This window comes from Pantherophis guttatus, chromosome 6 (assembly GCF_059756535.1).
Source record: "Pantherophis guttatus breed Tessera chromosome 6, ASM5975653v1, whole genome shotgun sequence".
Lineage (NCBI taxonomy): Eukaryota > Metazoa > Chordata > Lepidosauria > Squamata > Colubridae > Pantherophis > Pantherophis guttatus.
This window is the reverse complement of record NC_142068.1, coordinates 37,276,077-37,298,696: the sequence shown is the minus strand read 5'-3', so window position 1 is coordinate 37,298,696 and position 22,620 is coordinate 37,276,077. Positions and strand designations below refer to the sequence as shown.

Here is a 22,620-nt window from a genome sequence, read left to right as displayed (position 1 = left end):
TGAGTTTAAATGCAACTGAAATTTTAATTTAAGAATCATTCTGAAAATTGTGATGCTAAAGCTTTATCTCACTGGCTTGATTCACACAACATGATATTACCATAATTTATTAAATAAATCATAATTAGCTAAATTCACACAACATGCCAAGCTATAAAATATGGGTTACAAACCATAGTGGTTGTATGTATAGTACATGCTAATCCAAAACCAAATTCCATTAAGCCTTAATACAATATATAAAAGCTATAAAATATGGTTTACAAACCACAGTGGCTCTATGTATGCTAATCCAAAACTAATCCAATCAATGTTTATTTTTTGTTGGTGTAACTATAAGTAAACATACTGTAACATTATCTTGAATACAGGCTGAAATCCTGTGTCTCTGTGTGTTTGTGCACACATACTCATGTTCCAGCATATGCTTATTACTTGATTTCATTGTATCTGATTATTGCATAAGATAACTGAATATATGAACTGAAAACCATTGAAATGGTATGAAGGAATACAAATATTTGCTGACTTACACATACAAGTCATCATAATATGCAAGCAATAAACATTCAAATTTGAACCACCTTCAAGGTTATTTTGTGTTTCTAACATACCAGAAGTCTACAAGAAAAATGGAATCCATATCATGCTTGGCTGTTCTTCCATCTTCCCTACTTCATCCCCATTCTACGACTTGTAGTTCAAATCAGGGTAAAGTAAAAATCCCATGAAAGTTGAATCATTAACATTATCAGCATAGACACTACTGTTTTCTTCTCCATATAACTGTAGCCAGACCTCATCTCCCGATTCCAAATGGAGTAAAACAGATCCAGAAGCCTGATCCACATCGTTTTCCCGGTACTGGTCATAGGTGATCATGATTGCCGTGGCCTTCTTGAATAAACTAACTTTCACATCTGAGGCATATACACTGAGATGATATGCAAAATAATATACTCCGGAAATGGTGCATTGGAACTTTCCTGTAACTGTATCATAGTGATTTTGTTCATTGTAGAAGACCTTCGTAAATTTGATAGGCATATTAAAAGAAGAAACTCTGGATGTTAAACCAACACTAAAGGCAGATCGATAGACAGTGGCACTTTCCCCCCTTTCTCCCTTTGATCCTGGGAGTCCTGTAAATCCTGGCACTCCCGGAGGACCTAAAACACCAGCAACTCCTGAGGGTCCTGGATCTCCCCTTTCACCAGGTCCACCTATAAAATAAATTGATTTTTTTTATTAGGATAGTTCATTCTCGTTCAATTATATTACACTGCCCTCTATTTCCCATCAGAAGGACAAGACACCAAAATTAGCAAGTCCTCTTATAAATGGCAATAACAGCTGTAATATTAGAGTTGGAGTTAAATCTTGTGGTTGTTTATCGGAAGTTATTACTCATGAATTCCAAGGACTTTCTCCCATATTCTCAGAGTTATGAGTTTAGTGATAGTGCTCCACCAAGAACAGGTAGAATGACTCCTAGCTTCATCTCCCACATAGTTGTACATTTTGGTGTTCAAGTTTTAATAAGATCCCCACATTCAACTGCTATTAAATATGAGGCTATGAGAGCCCATTAATCAGAAATTACAGTTGCCCCACTCCCTGCCAGCTTCCCAAGATATGGAGCCATTCTAATCACACGAGAAATATTGTTCCATAGGAATGGAAGGCAGTCGAAAAGATATGAGTATGATATCCCTATCAACAATACTCTCCTATTTTTTTAAATAGACAGGTATCATTGGAAGCAGATAGCCCTAAAGATGCACTATTGCTATTAGGGGCACTTCAAAAGCAATTAGGCTAGATCTCTGTACCTCTTGTTCTGTGGTCATAACTGTATCGAAAGTTGAAAAAAAATCCCTTGGGAATTTGCATTTGTTTACCTTAAGGCACATATGGCCAGACTGTCCTCAGATCTAGCTGTAAAGGGAATCCAGGTGTTAGTTGGTGTAATAAGAGATCCAGTTTACCAAGGGGAACACCAGGCTGTTTTATATAATGGAGGAGAAAGCAGCATTTGAATAGATTGTCCAGCTATTTCTAGAAAAATCTATTATCTGCCCATAAAAGAGGTAGATGGGACAGAATATAATTCTTTAAAGGGCAACAGTGGATTTGGATCAATAGGAAAGAAAGGATGTTATCAAAAACCAAAATGCTGATAGTAGCAGGAGAAGCAATAAGCATTATTTTAAATGAGAAAGAGAATAAAGATATCCTTGTCCCTAACCATCTTCTATCTCCTAAATGAGCATCTTTTTCAGTCTGCTATTTATTTTGATTGCACTAGTTTCTGAAGAACACTGAGGTCTCACAAATAGTTTCTTCTCATGGATGCATATGTATGCATCAATAAATAAGGGATATAATAGTTGGCTTTGTTTTGCTTTGCCATTACATGGACATGGTGGGTTCCAATTGTATACAGAGACTTTATTAGGACATGATTATTATCAGCTAGATGCTTTTAGGAAAGTATTAAAAGAAACATATCTCTTTATCCTATTTAACTGATGATAAACTTTTCATGGTAATGACAAGGATGAGGATTCTCATAATATTGTTTTTAGTTATCATGAGACAGGGACGAAGGCTAAAAATGCCAGTATGTATCATAAATCAGCCATGACATGAATGGCAACATACGGGTAGCAGATATTTAATAGTTGTGTTTACATAACACCCTTATTTGTTCTGCCAGTCAAATCAGCAGGCATTTTTTTGGGAGAAAACATCTCACAAAAAAGGAGAGAAGGTCTCCTAAGATGGAAAGAACAGGTGAACAATAGTGGGAAAACAGTAAAATCACTTTATATTGGAAAGAAAGGAAGCTTAATGTCACTGTTTACAAATTGGGAGAATGTTCCAGGATGGCAAATGGATGCACCAAATGGGAGCATCTGGAACATGTGCGTGGCCTTGGCTTCCCCCGTTGGATAAACAGATGTTACCGAGGGATGATTTGGTTGCATTATTATTTTAAAGCCACTTTGCCCACTTTATTTAGTCATTGATCTATTTACTTATTTACAGGTATTTTATCTACAGAGGTCATGCAATCATTAATGCTATTTTAAATTATTATACTTGGAAGGTACTGTGGATGGCAAAAAAAAAAGGAATGCTTTTTAATACTGGAACTATGGAGTATCTTTAATTTTCCCTGCTGGAGTGGGGCATATCATGATTAAAGTTAATGAATTTGCAGATCTCATTTCACAGTCCTTGAACACTACTGTTAATGCCCTAGCAGCAGTAAATCAAGAACTTGTTGGAATGAGACAAGCAATTATACAAAACCAACTGGCTCTCCGATGTGCTAAATGCTACTCAAGGGGAACTGTGTGTCATTATTGGAATGATGTCTGTTCATCCTGGACAAGGCTAAATCTATATACTGATAAAACTTTTGAGACCCATTGTGATGAAATGATGTGTGCTGAGTTGCCAGCACAATGATGTAACCCTGATACAGACTTTCCCCTGCCTACATCACAACTTTTGTATCATTGATACCTGGCATGTATCCTTCTACTAACTTTCCAGAACAGTTAATAACAATCACAATTTGTTCAGGATACATTTGTTCTCCTATGTGATATCCCTAGTTTGTCTATATAAAATATATTACCATATTTCTAGAACTAGAGAGAAATCTGTCAAGCCACAAGTTATGAATACTTTCGTCATATAATATAACTAAAATAATAATTATACACAACAAAAAGATGCACTGATTTGCAGCAGTGAATTCTTGATACATGTTTTTTTGGAAAAGTCTGTCCAACACCACCCCAAAACTAAAAAAAAAAAGTTAATTTTATTTTGAATTATTTAATCTGATATTTCCTAGAAATTTCTACTCCTTTGACATCCGTACTTCTTTTTTGAAAAGTCATACTTAATTTGTTGGGTTTTATCTTACTATATTGTCTAGTAATTTTTGAATGTTCAAATTAATGTTTGTAAACGTGATTTGTTTCTTCCCCAGGTTCAATGAAGAATTCAATTTTATAATTATATTTTTAATAACCTGCTATTCTTCCTTTCGCCTGCCATGTTAAAATATATTGCAGAGAAAGTCATGAGAAGAAAGAACTAATTATCCTCTTCTAGAATATATATTTATTCAATATCTGATGTCACATTTAATTTACGTCTAAATATGCTACTTGATACAGTCTGGTCATGAATTTTACTGTGTTGTTTTTGCCTTGTGCCTTTCTTCATTATTGGATTCTATTACTGTCATTTTATTCTTTTTAATTGTTTTATCTGCTGCAATATGACCTGTCCAGATGCATTTGGGAAGCAACTTTCAGAATTTCCAGCAGATAATTTTGGAAAGAGTTGCTGGCCAAACACATCTGAAAGGTACCAGGAAGGCTGCAAGCAACATTGTTCAAATATTACTTTCTGCCCTAGAAGTCCTGAAAAGAGAAACTAGATACAATATTCCTAAATAAACACCTTTCTTTTTTCCAGTCAGTTAAATCTACAAGGACATCAGTTTTTCTTTCATCTATCTTGTTTGGCTGCTCTTTCTGTGTACTTAATGACTCATGACCAACACTATTCAGATTTTCCTTTAACATCAACATTCTGTTTCTGGGGCATCTACAGCATTCTATATTTCTATATGTTCTTCCTATAAATCTAAAGAAAATTTTTGAAAGAGGACTATCTTGAGAATTTGTGGTGTAAATCAGTGTTTCTCAAACTTGACAATTATAAGATATGTGGCATTCAACTCCAATAATTCCCCAGTTAGCTATACTGGCTGGGGAATTACTGAAGTTGAAGTCCAAACATTTTAAAGTTGCCAAGTTTAAGAAACAAGGGTATAAATAATCATCTGCATCCCATTAAACAGTAAGTCTGATCTAAATAAATTAAAGCAGCCTTATTCACTTGGTGTCACCCACATACAGTATATTACACAACACTTCCCATAATCCTTAGCTAGCACAGCAATTGTATTCCAAAACACCTGGAAGACACTACATTAGAGAATACTGCACATCAAACATACTGTTCTCACAGAAAAAAAGCTAAATATTAAACCTCTCACCTAGATCTCCTTTCTCTCCCTTTTGGCCATCTCTTCCATCCCGTCCATCTCTCCCCGGTTCTCCATTATGACCTGGGTGACCTGGTGCTCCAGACATCCAATTTGCACAAGTTCCTTGAGGTTGTTGAGAGTTTTCTTCTGCAGCAACTTCATGGTTACAACTAAGCATCACTAGCAGCACCGTAGAACAAAAAAGAAGGCTTGATCCTTGCTTCATGTTTAACCTGGGAAAAATATAGTGTAATACTATCAGGCATTTTTTTTAGGAAGAAGATTTCTGCAAGAGGAAGGAAAAGAAGTTGTGGCCCTCGAAAAGTTATTGATCTACAGCTTTCAGTATTTTTCAGCAATGGTCATGGTGGCTGAAGCTGCCGAGCTGAAAATAGCAATACCTAAAGACCTTAGGAAATAACTTTGGAAGCTTTTTTTGTCTTAGTTCATGCCATTTCTCAGTCTGATCCAATATAGTGATTTGTTCTTATTCTTCAAAATTTCAAGAATATATTCCTGCCTTGACTGAACATGGCTTAAATTTGAGAGCTTGTGTTTGTGCATGCCAATTTATACTTACCACAGTCCCTCCCTGGGATTTATATGCATATTTATATCAATGAATGAAACCGATTTAGGAAATATATCTGATTTTCCCCTAAAGCTAATTGATACAGAAAAAAATATTTTGCTACAATCAGGGTAAAACAGATGATTCTGTCCAAGTGATGGTCCATTGTCAGGACTCTAGAATCTCGATAGAGAGGCACCAGATCAGGTTTAATCCCAGCAAGATGGAGTGGCTTTGGATTTGAAAGCCATCTGATTCCTGAGAAATACTGCTTTAGTTCTAGATAGAGTCACGTTCACCCATACAATTCTGGCTTTTATCTTGGAAGTGAGCTTGGAGTTATAGTTCCCACTCTATGAACAGATGACAGCCATATCCAAAAGGGCCTTTGCAGAATTCCATTTTATGTACAGTCATACTGATAATGGTTCAGGATGACAGAATAGGACGCCCTATCCATAGCCCTAGTCATATCTTATGTACCTGTCAACTGGACTATTGCACTGTGTGTGCTACATGGCACTGCCCTTGAAGAACACTTGGAACCAAAACTAGTCCAGGATCGGCAGCTTGAGTAGTTACACATACAACCCGATGCCCTTATAATATCACTGCTCCAACAATTGTGATGATTACCAATTGGCTTCCATGTGCAGTTCATATTGATAGTGCAATTCACTTTCAAAACGCTTAATAATTCAAGATCTGGATATCTGTGGAACCACCCATTTCTAATAGTATTTGCCTGTCCAGTAGCATCGGGTTGATGGCCATCTCTTCACTAAGAGAATGTCGTTTCTCAATCACTGTCCTCCTTCCATGAATCAGCATTTCCACAGAGTCTGATTTTCCAGAATACTAATAATATGTCACTTTTAAACACCTTCTCTCACATTAAATTTAACTCCAGCACTGCTGGGTTCCTGCCAGCTCTTTACCCCAATTCAACTTCTCCTTCCCATAGAGAAACTGTACGAAAAACCTTACCATTTCTCCCCCTCCCCCCCTCCCCCAGGGCTTTTCCAGCTTCAAGTTATCAAGAGCAGTACATTTGTATGTCAAGGGGATCCTATGACAGGGTGCCAGACAATGTTGACCTTTTCCGTTCTGTCAGTCTGCAATCCCATTGCCTTTTGAAATATTATTCAAAGTAATAAAGTTTCTCTTGGAGTGACTGGCAACCACATATGCAACTGCATTTCTGAAACTTTCCCATCCTGCATACTGTTCAGTATGTTTTGATCATACCACATTTGTTATTTATTTGTGACTACAAAGGGATCCGTTTCAATTCCCAGTACTTAATTTAAGTACTGGATGCAGCAACCATTATGTTAGTGTCAAAGCGGCTCTGTGATCCTTAGCAGTATAAGCATATGAGACAGTTTTGCCCACCTTTCTTAATTTTTTATCATTTATTATCCCTTCTGAACATGCATGCAGGTGAGGACAATGGGGAGCTGCTTCTGAAGCAGTTGCACAGCCCTTGCAAACAACATGGCTGAAATTATTCCAAAAGAGATACTTCATATGTGTTGCCATATGGTATGAAGTATTTCTTTTAATAGTTTTCACCATCCTAAACAAAGAAAACAGTGCTAAAATGAAATTAAGCTTAGATCAAACTATATTTTCCAGTTTGATTGGTAGCCACTAATAGTCAGTTTGTTCTATAGCCTCTGAGATTACCCACTCTCTGTAATAGGGGGAGGGGGGAAAGTTCATGGGAAAAAATCCCTTTTTGACACTGAGATGCATTTAAAATGTAGGCGGCCAAGGAGACCGCAGACTCTTGGACTGTATAGGATACCAACTAATATTCTTCAGCCACCTCATAATTAAGTCTAATAACTCCATGTCACCATCCATAATAATTTCTTCAAACCTATTTTCTGGTGTAGAAAAAAGTCAAAAGCATACACTTTCTGACTAAATCAAAGGACAAAGTATGAAGAATATCTTGGAAGAGGCATTAAGTGTACAACAATTTGGAAAAGCACAAAAGGGAAAGCACTATTTTGGTGTCTCATTCTTATTTCCCACCTTTACTTGTAAACCTTCTGTTGTCTTTGAACAAATGTCTATGACACTGTTTCTCAACATAAGAAGAATGTTGGCTGGATAATTCTGGGAGCTGAAATCCACACTTCTTAAAGCTGCCAAAGTTGAGAAACCCTGGTCTGTAAAATCCAAAAAAAAGCTGATCATATGGTGTAAGAAAACTGCTGCTGCCTCCACCAAAAGAGATTGCAGCTTTTACCATGACTTCCATTTTAACTCAACCCTTCCACTTCTTCAGAACTGGGGTTTGGGGAAGACATGCCTCCTACAGAATCTCTGGAAATTGTGTATTAAATTCACACGAAACCAATGAGCAGTTTGATGGCAGTACCAAAACAGGAAAAGAGAACATTCAGATCATGTCTGGAGTTGTGGCAGATGGGCTCTCATGCTGCACTTAAGAGTGATGTGATACTAATGCTGTACTTCAGAGATAACTTTGTGTGCTTTCTGAGGTGTTTTGCAAACTTGGCTAGTTCTCATTGATTCACATGAAACAGTGTAATGACCTCTAGATTCCAGGAACATTATCCGAACAGCATGTATAACAGGAAATGTTTGGCAGATCATGCATGACATATCTCAGAATATCATACTTGTTCCCCTTTACTGTTTTCATCATTATATTATATACACAATGACAGGGATGTCCTGAATGAGCCTACTTTCTGATAAACCCGGCTGTATAATTTTGGCCCAATTTAAATGTGTATCCTTAGTTAAAGTATAGCTCTATTGTACACTTAGCACATATTTCTGTTGCTAAACTGGATAAAGTATCATCACCTTTCTACCACCAACCTTTGGAATTTGTTTTAAAGTGTTCTGTAGCAATCACTGTATCTATCCATAGAGATTGTGTAAATGGCATGATGATTAGTGTGTTGGATCAGGAACAGCCTAAAATCCAGTGTGGGATAATAGGCAGGACACTAGACCAGTGGTCACCAACTGCTGGTCTATAGACCACTGGTGGTCCACAAGAAAATGTTGGTGGTCCACAGAAAAATTATTTGCATTTTTTATATTGCACTAAATCAGGGGTCCTCAAACTACGGCTCCTGGGCCAGATACGTGCAATGAACGTTTGTGTTGCTGCAGAGAGTCTCCCCCTTTGTGGTTTTTTGTGCAGGTTGGAAGGCAGCAGAAATTCCGACTTGGGTCTGCTTCAGCCTCCTGCTGCAGGACCTGCTCCAGAAGGCTGGAGGGAAGGGCCGCTGGTGGCAAAGACAAAAGGGCCTTGTTCCAGTGAGACTGTATCATGGCCTAGAACTGGCCACTGAGCCTCCAGGCGCCAGTACCTGGCCTTGCACTCCCACAGGTCTTCCCTCTGCTTGGAAAGCCTATGCTCCCTTCCAACTCTGTTACTGTTACCTAGTCCTCAGTGAGGTGCTTCTGCTGAGCCTCCTTCTCAGTCAGATCCAATTTGAACTGAGCCAGCTGTTTTGCCAACTCTTTCTCATGCTGGCTGTGTGAAGCTCCAACAACTGCTTCCTATTGGCGTCCTAAGGAGCCCGGGTGGGCAGTTGAGGAGTGGTTGGGAGGGGAAGGGCAAGTTAGAGGCCAGCAAGGTGCCTCTTGACATGAGTGACATCGAGTTGGTCATGCCCACTCAGTCACATGACCACCTAGCCACGCCCACCCAGCAAGTCATTAGGCAGATCATGTTAGTGGTCCACGGGATTTAAAGTTATGTATTTAGTGATCCCTGAGGTCCAAAAGGTTGGAGATCCCTGCACTAGACTACCATCTGGGAGACCTAGGTCTTAATCTACAATGTAGTATCAACTAACTTTAGCCAGTATCTTGCTAACATCCTTCCTTACAGTGATGTGGTTTGGGAGGAAATTAGAAGAAAAAATCCCAGGTGAAATCCCATCACCTTTAATTCCTAAAAGAGTTAACAACAAATAAATAGCAAACAAAAAAATGGCATTTTAAGCCTTTCATATTTTACAGCATCTGTCTTTCCAATATTCTGTTGCTTAAAAACAATTACGAAAGTAAGATTCTGAAACATGTTAGTGTTAGTGAATTATGGTCAAAGATACATTAAATCCTTAAGATGCTTGACTGAATATATCAAAATATATCAGAAAGCAATTCATTGAAAAAAGTTAAATTGATAAGCCAAGCTGCACCATACATTCTTAAACCTGGGGATATGTTTGTCAGGATTTCTAAGTAGACATATATAGGGCTAGATTATAACACTAACACCCTTTTTATGACCCTGTAGTCCCTTAATTAGGGGTAGAATCAGGGTGACTGGATGGAGCTGACCATTTCCTGGCCAGATGACCTTGCTGATACCTATGTGAGTTTGCAGTAGATTTTTTTTTTCTTTGTGCCCTAGGAGAGAAACATCTGCAGCTACCTAGAATTGAACTCTCAGCCTTCTGAGCGGCAAGCGTCTTCACCAGTAGGCCACCATGTCGTTCATGGCTGGATTGTAGCACTATTTTTTACAATCTAACTTCAGAAATAAAGTTCAATAAGTAAATTAGGACTTTACTTACTTTGGCATGCACGTGAGTTAATAAAGGCATTTTTATGAAAGCATTCCACTTCTAAGTAAATGTGGTATATATAGGAACAGATTGCACAATGCATATGCAGAACAAGGCTGTTGTTCTGTTGTTCTATGGCACTTATTTTGAGCAGTTTATATTAAGTTGAACATGATAAGCTGCTGTATGATGATAATTACATACTGTAGTATATTTATTAGAAGAACATCATACATTCCATTAGGAAAACAACATTTAGATTTGTAAATTAACATTCCTAATTTGCTTCCCCAGATTTTTAAAGCATAAGCCTAAAGTAATATTTGAATCTAATAATAATAGATATATAGAATGCTCGGCTATAATATTATTAAGGTGTTCTGTAAGATACCTTATGTTAAAGTTAGTCCCATTATTGATGTTTCTCTGAAATTTTCTTCATCTATGATAATATATGGGACAGATAGATTTACATCTGACAATCCATGGACATGAAGTACAATGGACTTTCTTTTGATCCATTTTAGGATGTGAAATAAGATTATGGAATTTTAAGAGGTAAATTGGATTAGGCATGCATTTTACCCCTTTTTCCAAGCCACTAATAACTATCAAAACTTAGTCAGCATCCCCATTTGGGTAGTTAATAAACAAAACAAAAGCTTTCAGTCAAGATGTACAAGAAAAGATATGCATTTTCCTTTTCATGGCATACCCATCTTACACAGATATAAATGGGTGCAAATGCTATCCTTGATCTCATGATGTATCATGATGTCACCAATCCTCAGGGAACATACAGATATTCTGCAGTTCTTTTGCTAAAAGTTATGAGTGAATTTATTATGGCAGAGGTCTTCAGAGAAGGCAACATGATTGCAGGAAAATAAAATCCAAAAGGAAAGTATGTGAATGTGTCACGAGTAAATGCCTTATTCTCAAATGGGGAAAATGTATATACACAGAATATCAGGGGTTAATTTATTCCTCCTTCTTAATGTATTCATATGTAACCACTCCCATCCATTACTCCGCCTCTTTGTTATAAAAGGGGACGTACGCACCTCCCACTTGCTTCTATCTACGATCATTCAGAGAATATAGAATGCCTACTGTAAATAAATAGTACTTTGGTTAAATACTTCGTTCCTGAATCATTTATTGAGTCTGATCCTCAAAATTACGCAACAATCTGGTAGCAGAGGATGGTTGGACTGACTCAATAAAAATAGACATGCCTAAGAAAGAAAACTCCAAAAACAAAAGAGAAAGACCCAACACCAGGGCACACAATAAAGAGATGGAAACGGATCAAGAAATGATCGATGAATCTACAACTATAATAACAAAAGAATCTGAAGACTGCACTACAGACAACGAAGAGGTAATCGATGAAACTGATGACCAGGAGGAGAACGAGATAGAGGGCAACGATCTCAGATCAGAGATACTGAGACTACTGAAAAGCCAAAAAGATGATGAAAATCTCATCGCGAACCTCCAAGACATCATAAAAGACAACGGAGCAGCGAGAGAAAACCACATCGTAACAAATGAACCTAAAGAACTAAAAATGGTGAGCGAATTGCCTATAGATAAGAATATAACGAAAAGAAAGACTAACGGTCCCGCACAAAATTTTGAATGGCAGCCATCTTGGTTTCAACAGACCACTAAGATGAGCGAAGCAGAGCCAATCAGAAAACAGAATTCAAAATGTCTGGCGTGAAAAGCCCTACATAGTGTGAAAAGTAAAAAAGAAAAAATCTACTCTTCAGAAGAATCTGATACAGACACCGAAGAAACTTCAATCAAACTACAAATAGAATCAACAATGAAAACTCTCTTTGCAACATTTGGTCCAAATTTAAAAATTACAAAAGAATCAACGAAAGCTGACGATCAAAGAATAAAGAAAAGACAGGCAAGCAAGCAAACGCTTCTTTGAGTGAGGGTGTCCTGCCGGCCACCTTGAAAGAGGCGGTGGTGAGGCCTCTCCTCAAGAAGCCATCCCTGGATCCGGCTGTTTTGGCTAACTATCGTCCAGTCTCCAACCTTCGCTTTATTGCGAAGGTTGTTGAGAGTGTGGTGGCGCGACAGCTTCCACAGTACCTGGATGAAGCTGTCTATTTGGATCCGCTCCAGTCCGGCTTCAGACCTGGGTACAGCACGGAAACGGCATTGGTCGCGTTGGTGGATGATCTCTGGAGGGCTCGGGATAGGGGTTACTCCTCTATCCTGGTCCTGTTAGACCTCTCAGCGGCTTTTGATACCATCGACCATGGTATCATGTTGCGCCGGCTGGAGGGACTGGGAGTGGGGGGCACCGTTTTGCGGTGGTTCTCCTCCTATCTCTCCGACCGGTTGCAATCCGTGTTGACAGGGGGGCAGCGGTTGACCCGAGGCGCCTTGTTTGTGGGGTGCCACAAGGGTCGGTCCTCTCGCCCCTCCTGTTCAACATTTATGTGAAGCCGCTGGGTGAGATCATCCGTGGTTTTGGGGTGGAGTTCCATCAGTACGCTGATGATACTCAGCTGTACATCTCCACCCCAGACCATCCCAACAATGCCTTGGAAGTGATGTCCCAGTGCCTGGAGGCCGTGCGGATCTGGATGGGGAGAAACAGGCTTCGACTCAACCCTTCCAAGACCAAGTGACTGTGGCTGCCGGCGTCCCGGTATAGCCAGCTGACGCCATCACTGGTTATTGGGGGTGAATCATTGGCCCCCACGGAAAGGGCCCGCAACTTGGGCGTCCTCCTGGACGCACGGCTGTCTTTAGAAGGGCATATGACGGCCGTGGCCAGGGGGGCTTTTTATCAGGTTCGCCTGATACGCCAGTTGCGCCCCTTTCTGGATCGGGACTCCCTACACACAGTCACTCAAGCACTCGTCACCTCTCATCTGGACTATTGTAACGCTCTCTACATGGGGCTCCCCTTGGGGTACACCCGGAGGCTCCAACTGGTGCAGAATGCGGCCGCGCGGGGGATTATGGGAGCGACTGGGCGCTCCCATGTGACTCCTCTCCTGCGCGAGCTGCATTGGCTTCCGGTGGACTTCCGGGTGCGCTTCAAGGTGTTGGTGATCACCTTTAAAGCGCTCCATGGCTTAGGGCCAGGGTACTTACGGGACCGCCTTCTGCCACCAATAGCCTCCCACCGGCCAGTTCGCTCCCACAGAGAGGGCCTCCTCAGGGTGCCGTCGGCTAGACAATGCCGGCTGGCGACCCCCAGGAGGAGAGCCTTCTCTGTGGTGGCACCTACCCTTTGGAACAATCTACCCCCAGAGATACGAGTGATCTCCGACCTCCGGACCTTTCGTCGGGCCCTAAAAACGCATCTCTTTCAGTTAGCCGGTCTCTCTTGATTTTATGATTTTATGGTTGGTTTTAAATTTTGATATGGATTTTAAATTGATAAATTTTAAACTATGGGCCAAATTTAATTATTTTAAATCTATTTTTTAATCGTACTTATGTATAAATGTTTTTTATTTTGGCTGTTCACCGCCCTGAGTCTGAAAGGAGAAGGGCGGTATAGAAATTCGAATAATAAATAAATAAATAAATAAATAAATAAATAAATAAATAAATAAATAAATAAATAAACAAACAAACAAACGTCTCGGAATCTACCCGCTTCTATCCAGACGGCGAGAACACCAACGCCTGAGCCCAGAGAACCTTGTAAATACTACCCCACGCTGCAGACGCTTCCAGGAGCCAGAGACCTCAACAGGAACAGCTTCAGCGAAAAGAAGCAAGCGCCAGTCGTCACCTGGACACCCAAGATCGAACCGGAGACTGAGTCATCGGAGGAAGAACACTACGAGGGAGCTACAGCAACGAGAACCTCTCCCGACAGCTTCAGAAGCAAAATGAGCAACGCGCATGTGCAAACACACGCAGACAACTACGGAGGACATGAAGAACAGAGAGAACCATTCAGACTCGTTGCGAGCATACCTACACCATTCTGCAACTATCAACATTTACAAGATCATGGACAACCTCCAGTTGTAAGTAATGGGACAAATAATATTGGGAACTTGCCCAATGATTTCCCAGAACTGAGAATAGATGGTATTAATTTACAGGAATGGTGTCAACAACTTCAGGTTGTTTTTCTAAAAGAGAATTTATTATTTTTCATAACTAACCCCCCCAAAAATCCTTGGACTCTAAAATTGGACTGCCTGCACCACAAAGCATTCTACTTATTAATATCTAGTATATCTCCTGCTATGTACCATAGTATTAAGCATAATCTGACTGTCTCAGAAATTATTCATTGCATGTTTAAATTGTTTCATAGTGAAAGCGTAGCAACCACAACAAGAATGTCTAAAGATTTCTTCTCAGCTAGGATAAAACCTGGGGTTACTGTAAGTGAACATTTAATATCTCTAAACAAAATCGGAGCAGAACTACATTTAAGGGGAGAAATAATATCAGACCAAACAATGAAAAGTGTTATCATTAATTCATTAGACTCATCATGGGATAACTACATATCACATTTAGACACAATTAATTTGGGATACTTATCCATAGAAAACTTATCAAATAAGCTAATAGCTGAAGATAATCTAAGAAGAAGCCACTGCAATACACACATAGAACATAGACAAACTAAGAGAGTAGTATTTCAAGAAAAATAGAGAATCAATTGAATATTATAATTGTGGATCCAAAGAACATTGTAGAAGAGATTGTCCTAAATTTCTTAGAGAAAGACAAAAACATGACTATAGGAGCAGATATCATAACAGACAATCATCTATTGATAGATATAGATATAGAAACTCACCCAATTTTAGAGAGCGTAGAGGGGGCAGAGATAATTCAAGAGATAGAAAGTCTGGATCATTAAATGGATTAGATAAACATAATATAACTAACATACAAAATTCAAGGGATAATGCTTGGCTCATTGATTCTGGGGCAACTAATCACACAACACATGACAAAAAAATACTATCTTCTTTTATAGAAGATAAATTTGTAATTAAGGTAGCCAATCAAGAAAAAGTCCAAGTTATTGGAAGAGGAAATGTAAATTTACCCGGTCTAGGGAAAATAGAGGGGGTATTATTAATACCAGAAATACCTCATAACATACTTAGTGTAATAAAACTAAGCAGAGATTCTGACATAAATATAGTATTCTCAAAAGGAAAAGCAATCCTAGAGAGAAACAAAACAAATTTGGGTAGTGTGGTTATCAAAGGGGGCCTACCATATTTAATCACAGAAGAAAAATGGCTACACAATATTGATTCAAACATGGAAGATGACACTAACATAGAGAATGAAGACAACAGCAATAGTGATAATGAGGAACATGAAACAAACCATAACCACAAAAACACATCTATTGGTGATACACTCAATAACAAAAACCCCACGATTGGAAAACCAATTCATGATGAATGTGCACATATATTACATAGAAAGTTGGGGCATGCTAGTTTTCCTGTAGTACAAAAAATGATTGAACATGCTGAAGGTGTTAAAATAAAAAATTGTAAAAATTATTTGGAATGTTCAACATGTAAGTCCTCAAAACTCAGAACTAATCCCAGGCCAAAAAAGGCAACAAGATCAACTAATCACATTTTTGATCTGGTACATATGGATCTAGTTGATCCATTAACCCCATCAATCACATATAGAAAACGATATTTTCTAACTATTGTAGACGACTATAGTCGTTATGGGTTTGTCTATACTTTGAAACACAAAGATGAAACATTTCAAAAATTTAAAGAGTTTTATAAACATGTAGAAACACAACACAATATTAAAATAAAACAAATCATGACAGACAGGGAATCTGAATTCATGTCAAAAGAATTCTCCCAATGGCTAAAAGACAAAGGAATGCTACACTTCACATCTAGCCCTTTCTCTGCATTCCAAAATGGAGTGGTAGAACGAAAGAACTCGACACTACAAACCATGATTAGATGTACATTAGAAGATGCTGGCTTAGGAAAACAATTCTGGTCAGAAGCCCTACTATATTCCAATTATACTCAAAACAGAACTTGGTCCAGCATCGTAAACAAAACACCATATGAACTAATGTATAATAGAAAACCTAAGATAACACACATGCACATATTTGGAGTCACAGCGGATTTACACATACCAAAACAATTAAGACGTAAAGGAGAGAACGTATCCAGAAGACTTAGATTCATGGGATACGAAACAGGCACAAAAGGGTACAGATTTATTGATAATAACAACAAATTCATAATTTCTAGAACAGCTGTATTTCATGAACAGGCCAATTGGTCTAAGATACATCTTAATGAGATATTTCCAAATACAAAGACAGACACTGAATATCAAGACAAAATAGAAAGAGAAGAACACAATCACAACACACATGAAAACAAAAATAAAACATGGACAAATAGTCACCCAAAATAAAAACAGATTCATTAACCACAAAGGAGGCAAGATACCTACACGATAACGACAGCAAACCAGAAAAAACAATCAGATGTAACAGAAATCAAGTGCCAAGTAAATATAAGGATTACATAATGTACATGAGTAATGAAACATCAACACCCAACACATACGAGGAAGTATTAAAGCTCCCCATTGAAGAAAGAAAAAAATGGGAATTAGCCATGGCCAAAGAAATGGACAGTTTGCGAGAATTAAATGTATTCACACCTACTCCTGCACCTAAGGACAAAACAATTATAGGCACCAGGTGGATATTCAGTGGTCTAAAGCACCCGGTTATTAAGAACAGCTGCCTGCAATTACTGCAGGTTCGAATCTCGCCAAGGCTCAAGGTTGACTCAGCCTTCCATCCTTTCTAAGGTAGGTAAATTGAGGACCCAGTTGGGGGGGCAATAAGCTGACTTTGTATAAATATACAAAAGAATGAAGGCTATTGCTTAGCGCATTGTAAGCCGCCCTGAGTCTCCGGAGAAGGGCGGCATATAAATCAAATTAAAAAAAAAAATCTGGAAGAAGGCAACACATTATATAAAGCTAGATTAGTTGCACAAGGTTACGCTCAAAAGTATCCTGAGGATTACACAGACACATACTCTCCCACATAAGGACTGAGAGTGTTAAGACAGCTTTAGTTATAGCATCTGCACTTAATCTTGATGTCTTTCAATATGATATACAGACTGCATATTTACATGCAAAGCTTGATAAAGAGATATATGTAAGAGCACCTCATAGCCAATACACAAACAAAAATGAAACTTGGTTATTGAACAAAAGTTTGTACGGACTAAAGCAATCCGGCAAACGTTGGTATGAATGTTTAGTCAACGTACTCAAAACTATGAATTTCAATGCCACAACTGCAGACAATTGTTTCTTTGTTAAAAAAGGTGACTGATTGGAATTTGTGTTAATTTATGTGGATGATATTTTATATATTGGTAAACATAAAGAGAAAAGAGATACATTTGTAACAAAACTAAATGAACATTTTTCTTTAAAATCATTGGGAAAAGTAAACAAATATCTTGGAGTTCAAATCAGTAAGACCAAAAAAGGATTTAAATTATCTCAAAAAGATAAAATTATAGAACTCCTGAATAAATGTAATTTGAATGATGCCAAACCTTGTGATACTCCAATGCAGGCCAATTTTTTAAGAAACATGGATGAATCATCCCCTGAATTTAAAGATAATACACTTTACAGATCAGTTATTGGTTCCCTTTTGTATATATCTAATTGGACTAGACCTGATATTGCCTTACCCCTCAATCTGTTATCCAGATATGTTAGTAAACCCTTAATGTATCATTGGGAAGCCATTAAACGAGTATTAAGGTATTTAAAGCACAGCTTAGACTTCTGCCTACTACTGGAACCCAATAATGTTAAAGAGCCCATTCTTACTTGTTACGCTGATGCAGATTGGGCAGGTGACACTAAGTGCAGAAAAAGCACCTCAGGTTATATATTCTTCCTTAACAATTGTCCAGTCTACTGGTATACTGGAAAACAAGATTTAGTAGCCACATCAACAACTGAGGCAGAATATGTTTGTTTGTCTAAAGCCTCCAATAATCTTGTATGGTTTAATGATTTATTATCAGATGTTTGGAAAAATCCTTCATTACCATTTATCATACATGAAGATAACAAAGCTGCTATAGAGATATCTAGATCTGATGCTATTGGTCAAAGATCCAGGCATATAGATATCAAATTCAAACACGTGAGACAATTAGCTCAAGATGGATTCATTAAAGCCATTCACTGCAAAACCTCAGAACAAATAGCTGACATATTGACTAAGCCTTTGCAATCTAAACAACACAAATATTTAACTTCTAAACTACAAGTTTTATATTGCTCTGAATCTGAATGTAATTATTGTTGTATATTGAATCGACATTTAGAGGGGGATTTGTCACGAGTAAATGCCTTATTCTCAAATGGGGAAAATGTATATACACAGAATATCAGGGGTTAATTATTCCTCCTTCTTAATATATTCATATGTAACCACTCCCATCCATTACTCCGCCTCTTTTTTATAAAAAGGGGATGTACGCACCTCCCACTTGCTTCTATCTACGATCATTCAGAGAATATAGAATGCCTACTGTAAATAAATAGTACTTTGTTTAAATACTTCGTTCCTGAATCATTTATTGAGTCTGATCCTCAAAATTACGCAACAGAATGCCATATTCTCCATTGAAACAAAAAAATACATTGGGAATTTCTAAAATTGGCACTCAGAACAGAGGCTTTCTTTAACAATTTATCAAGGATGACTTCCGGTTTCCTTGTCTTCGGCGACGGCGGCGCTCTTTGAAGCTCCGCCAGCCCCGCCGCCTGTAGAGCCGCTTCGAGACGAAGAAGCGGCTCGAAAACTTCTAAATCCACAGGATTGAAGAAGGAGAGATCGCAGGGCACAGGTTGAGCCCCTGTAACCCCCCAGGGAAGTTTCTGGGGAGAGAACAGGCGTGGCTCCCTCCCAACCTGCTGGAACTCCGGGCGACGTGGGACGATTCTGCTTTTGCAGAACAAGCCGGCTGCAGGAAACTTAAAGCGAAAGAACCAGTTTTAATAAACAGCGAAACTACCTGAATCCTGAAATTTGGAAACGCAAGTATTAGCACTTTGTTGACTTTTCAATCTGAGAAAATGCGAGTGAGTGAAAGTGCTTTGAAAAAACATGGCGCCTAGCTTCAGAGTTAACGAGCCAGCGAGTGTGGATTGGTGAAGTTACTTTGTTTTGTTACAAAGTTTCCAAGTTGCTACTAAGCTGCCTTGCTTGTTATAAGAGAAACAACTGGGAAATTTTTTCCCTTTTCAATATTGGATTTTGCTTTATTTTAACCCTTATTTGATCAAATCTGGGGGACTTTTTTAGAAGTCTTTGTGCAGGAGGGAAAGGAAAAGGAACTTCCCTCTTTAGAAAAACTAGATCACGAGCCAGGATGGCTTCAAAGAAGCAGGAAGGGAAGGCATTAGGGGGGGGATCCCCCACACACAAACATCAAACGCAACTTCCCCCTGCTCAACAGCCACAAACTCAGAAAAAAGAATTTGATGTGGGAGATTTAAAAGAATTTATTTCTAAAACTCTGGATGACAAATTTCAAAAATCTCAACAGGAGATAGATGATAAACTTCAAAAATCACATCAGGAATTTATGCAGGAAATTAATGAAGTTAAAGACATGGTGAAACAGAATCAAAATAAGGTGACCAAAAAAATATCAGAAGTGGCGTCTGGCCTGGCAGAATTTATTGGGAAAGTTGATTTTAAAGTTGAAGAATTCAAATCAGAAGTTAATGTTAAGATGAAAGACAATGATTATAAAATTGATGAAGTTGATAATAAAATGCAGAGAATTGAAGATGAGATTGTTATGATACAATTCCGGGCGATGGAATTTGCCATACGGCTTCGGGGAATTCGAGAGGAGGAGAGACAGGACTTGAGACAGGTTTGCTCTGAAGCCTTGGCTAAGATTTTACAAGCTAATCCTGATTTGGTATTTCATAAAATAGATAAAATTTACAGAGTGAACTCTTGGGTGGCCAGACAAAGACAACTGCCTAGAGATGTGGTCATATACTTTACTGAGAGAGAAATTAGAAATGATATCCTGCAAAAATCTTTTCACACTTCTGTACAAGTGGGGGGCTCACGACTTGAAATCTTTAAAGAATTACCTCCTAAAATGCTGAAAGCTAGAAAAGAATTTGGTTTTCTTGTTAAGGAATTGAAAAATTTACAGATACCCTTCCGGTGGGACGCACCAGCTGGGATAATTTTTAGATATAAGGGAGAAGGATATCGGTTGAATACCGTGGAGAAGGCACAACACTTTTACAGTACTATTCTTAAGGAAAGAACACCATCTCCACGTACATCTACAGTTTTGGAGATTAAGGAGAGTGAAGAGAGGCAATTGAAAGAACAGTCTAAGCAGGAATTAGAAAACGTGCAAGGTGCAGAAGGAGGTTTTCTGAGTGAGCCCTTGTTGGATTCTTCTCCAATTTTGGATTTGATTCAGTTGACTGAAGTTAAAGATCAACGTATAACTAGAGCTCAATCCAAGCTACTTAAACAAAAGCAACAACAACAACAGGAAAGACAAGACAAGAAGGCAGTTAAGAGTACCGTACAAGAGAGTGGAGCTATGGGAGGAGCGAGATCGAAGCTCTCGGATGAACTTCAAATATTTTGCTCTGCGCTCCAGAAAGAGGCTGATGACCTTTAAGTGTCTATCTTGGAATGTCAATGGGTTGAATTCAGCACAGAAAAGGAAGAAATTATTTACATATTTGAAACAATTTAATAATGATATAATATGTTTACAAGAAACGCATATCACAACTCAAGATCAAAAATATTTGATAAACTCAAAACTAGGAGCACATTATATATCTTCAACTTCGCAGAAAAAGAATGGTGTGGTTATTTATGTAAATAAAAAATTAACAGCGAAAGTTATAGAAGCAGATCAAGATGGTAGGTTTGTAGCAATTGAATTGCTCACAGCAAATGGCCAAATTCTTTTGATTGGAATTTATGCTCCCAACCAACAACAGGATTATTTTTATAAGATGTTACATACTAAAATATTGCAATGGGACTACAGATCTATTTTAATTATGGGAGACTGGAATGGAGTAATTGATTCTAAACTAGATAAAAAGAGCTTGGCAAAGTCTAGAATTAGACTACCACAGACTTTTTTTGATATGAAAGAAGATATGGAATTAAAAGATGTTTGGAGAATACATAATCTAAATGAACTGGATTACACTTTCTTTTCTGATAGACATAGATCCTTTTCTAGGATTGATTTTATCCTGTTGTCAAATGATCTACTTGTTAAGACAAAAAGAACAAAGATTTTTCCAAGAACTCTGACTGACCATAGCCCTGTATGGATAGAAATTGAGATGGATAAGGTTGAGAGACGTTCTTGGAGATTAAATGAGAACTTGTTTAGATATGAAAAAAATACAATAGAACTTAAAAAGCATTTGAAAGAATTTTTTGAAATAAATTTGAATAAAGGTACCCCAATTGAAATTGTTTGGGACGCAAGTAAAGCTTATATGAGAGGGGTACTTATCTACATGAATTCTAAACATAGACTGTTCCGACAAAAGAAAAGATCTGAGTTGGAAATGGAAATAAAGAATAAAGAACAGTTACTTATTAAAAACCCAACAGATGAAAGAATACGAAGCGCTATAAAACTTTTGAAAGACCAATTTCAAATGCTTATGGCGGAACAAGTTGCAACAAGCTTACAATACGCGAAGCATAATACATTTTGCAACGCTAACAAACCGGGCAGATGGTTGGCTTACACATTGAGGAAAAAACAAAGTATACGGACTATTGATAGTATTGATATTGGAGGGAAAGAAATCTTTCAACAAAAACTAATTAAAGAAGCTTTTGTGGATTATTATACTAAACTATATGCCAAAGAGGAGGTGCAGAATGGACTTATAGAAAAATATTTAAAGGATAAGAGAGTTACAAAAATTACTGATCAACAAAAGGAAAGAATGAATTATCCTATAACAGAGGAGGAGATAACAGCAGCAATAAAACAGCTAAAAACAGCCAAAGCTCCTGGCACGGATGGTTTGACTGCAGTGTATTACAAAACTTTACAAGCTGAAATGGTGGGACAACTTAGAGATTTATTTTGCAATATTCAACAAGGGAGTAAAATACCCCCATCTTGGACAACTGCTTATATATCTTTGATACCAAAAGAACAAGTTGGTCCTAAAAAACCAGAGAACTACAGACCAATATCTCTTTTGAACACAGACTATAAAATTTATGCGAAGGTATTAGCCAACAGGTTGATGCCAGTAATCCAAAAGGTGATTCATGCGGACCA

General features: G+C 38.1%; 1 protein-coding gene across 5 annotated transcripts in view; it reads right to left on the bottom strand.

The window, feature by feature from the left end:
• ADIPOQ (adiponectin, C1Q and collagen domain containing) overlaps positions 1-22,620 on the bottom strand; it is a 47,923-nt gene continuing 25,303 nt past the window's right edge. For 4 of the 5 annotated variants that reach the window (XM_034439488.3, XM_034439490.3, XM_034439492.3 and 1 more), the window contains exons 2-3: positions 5,090-5,313; positions 1-1,223 (exon numbers count right to left, since the gene is read on the bottom strand). In XM_034439488.3, coding sequence (XP_034295379.1) covers positions 688-1,223; positions 5,090-5,313 — 760 coding nt within the window. In that variant the 3' untranslated portion in view covers positions 1-687. Of the gene's footprint in view, positions 1,224-5,089; positions 5,314-18,118; positions 18,217-22,620 lie in introns of those variants that run through there. The other variant, XM_034439491.3, reaches the window with a different exon arrangement.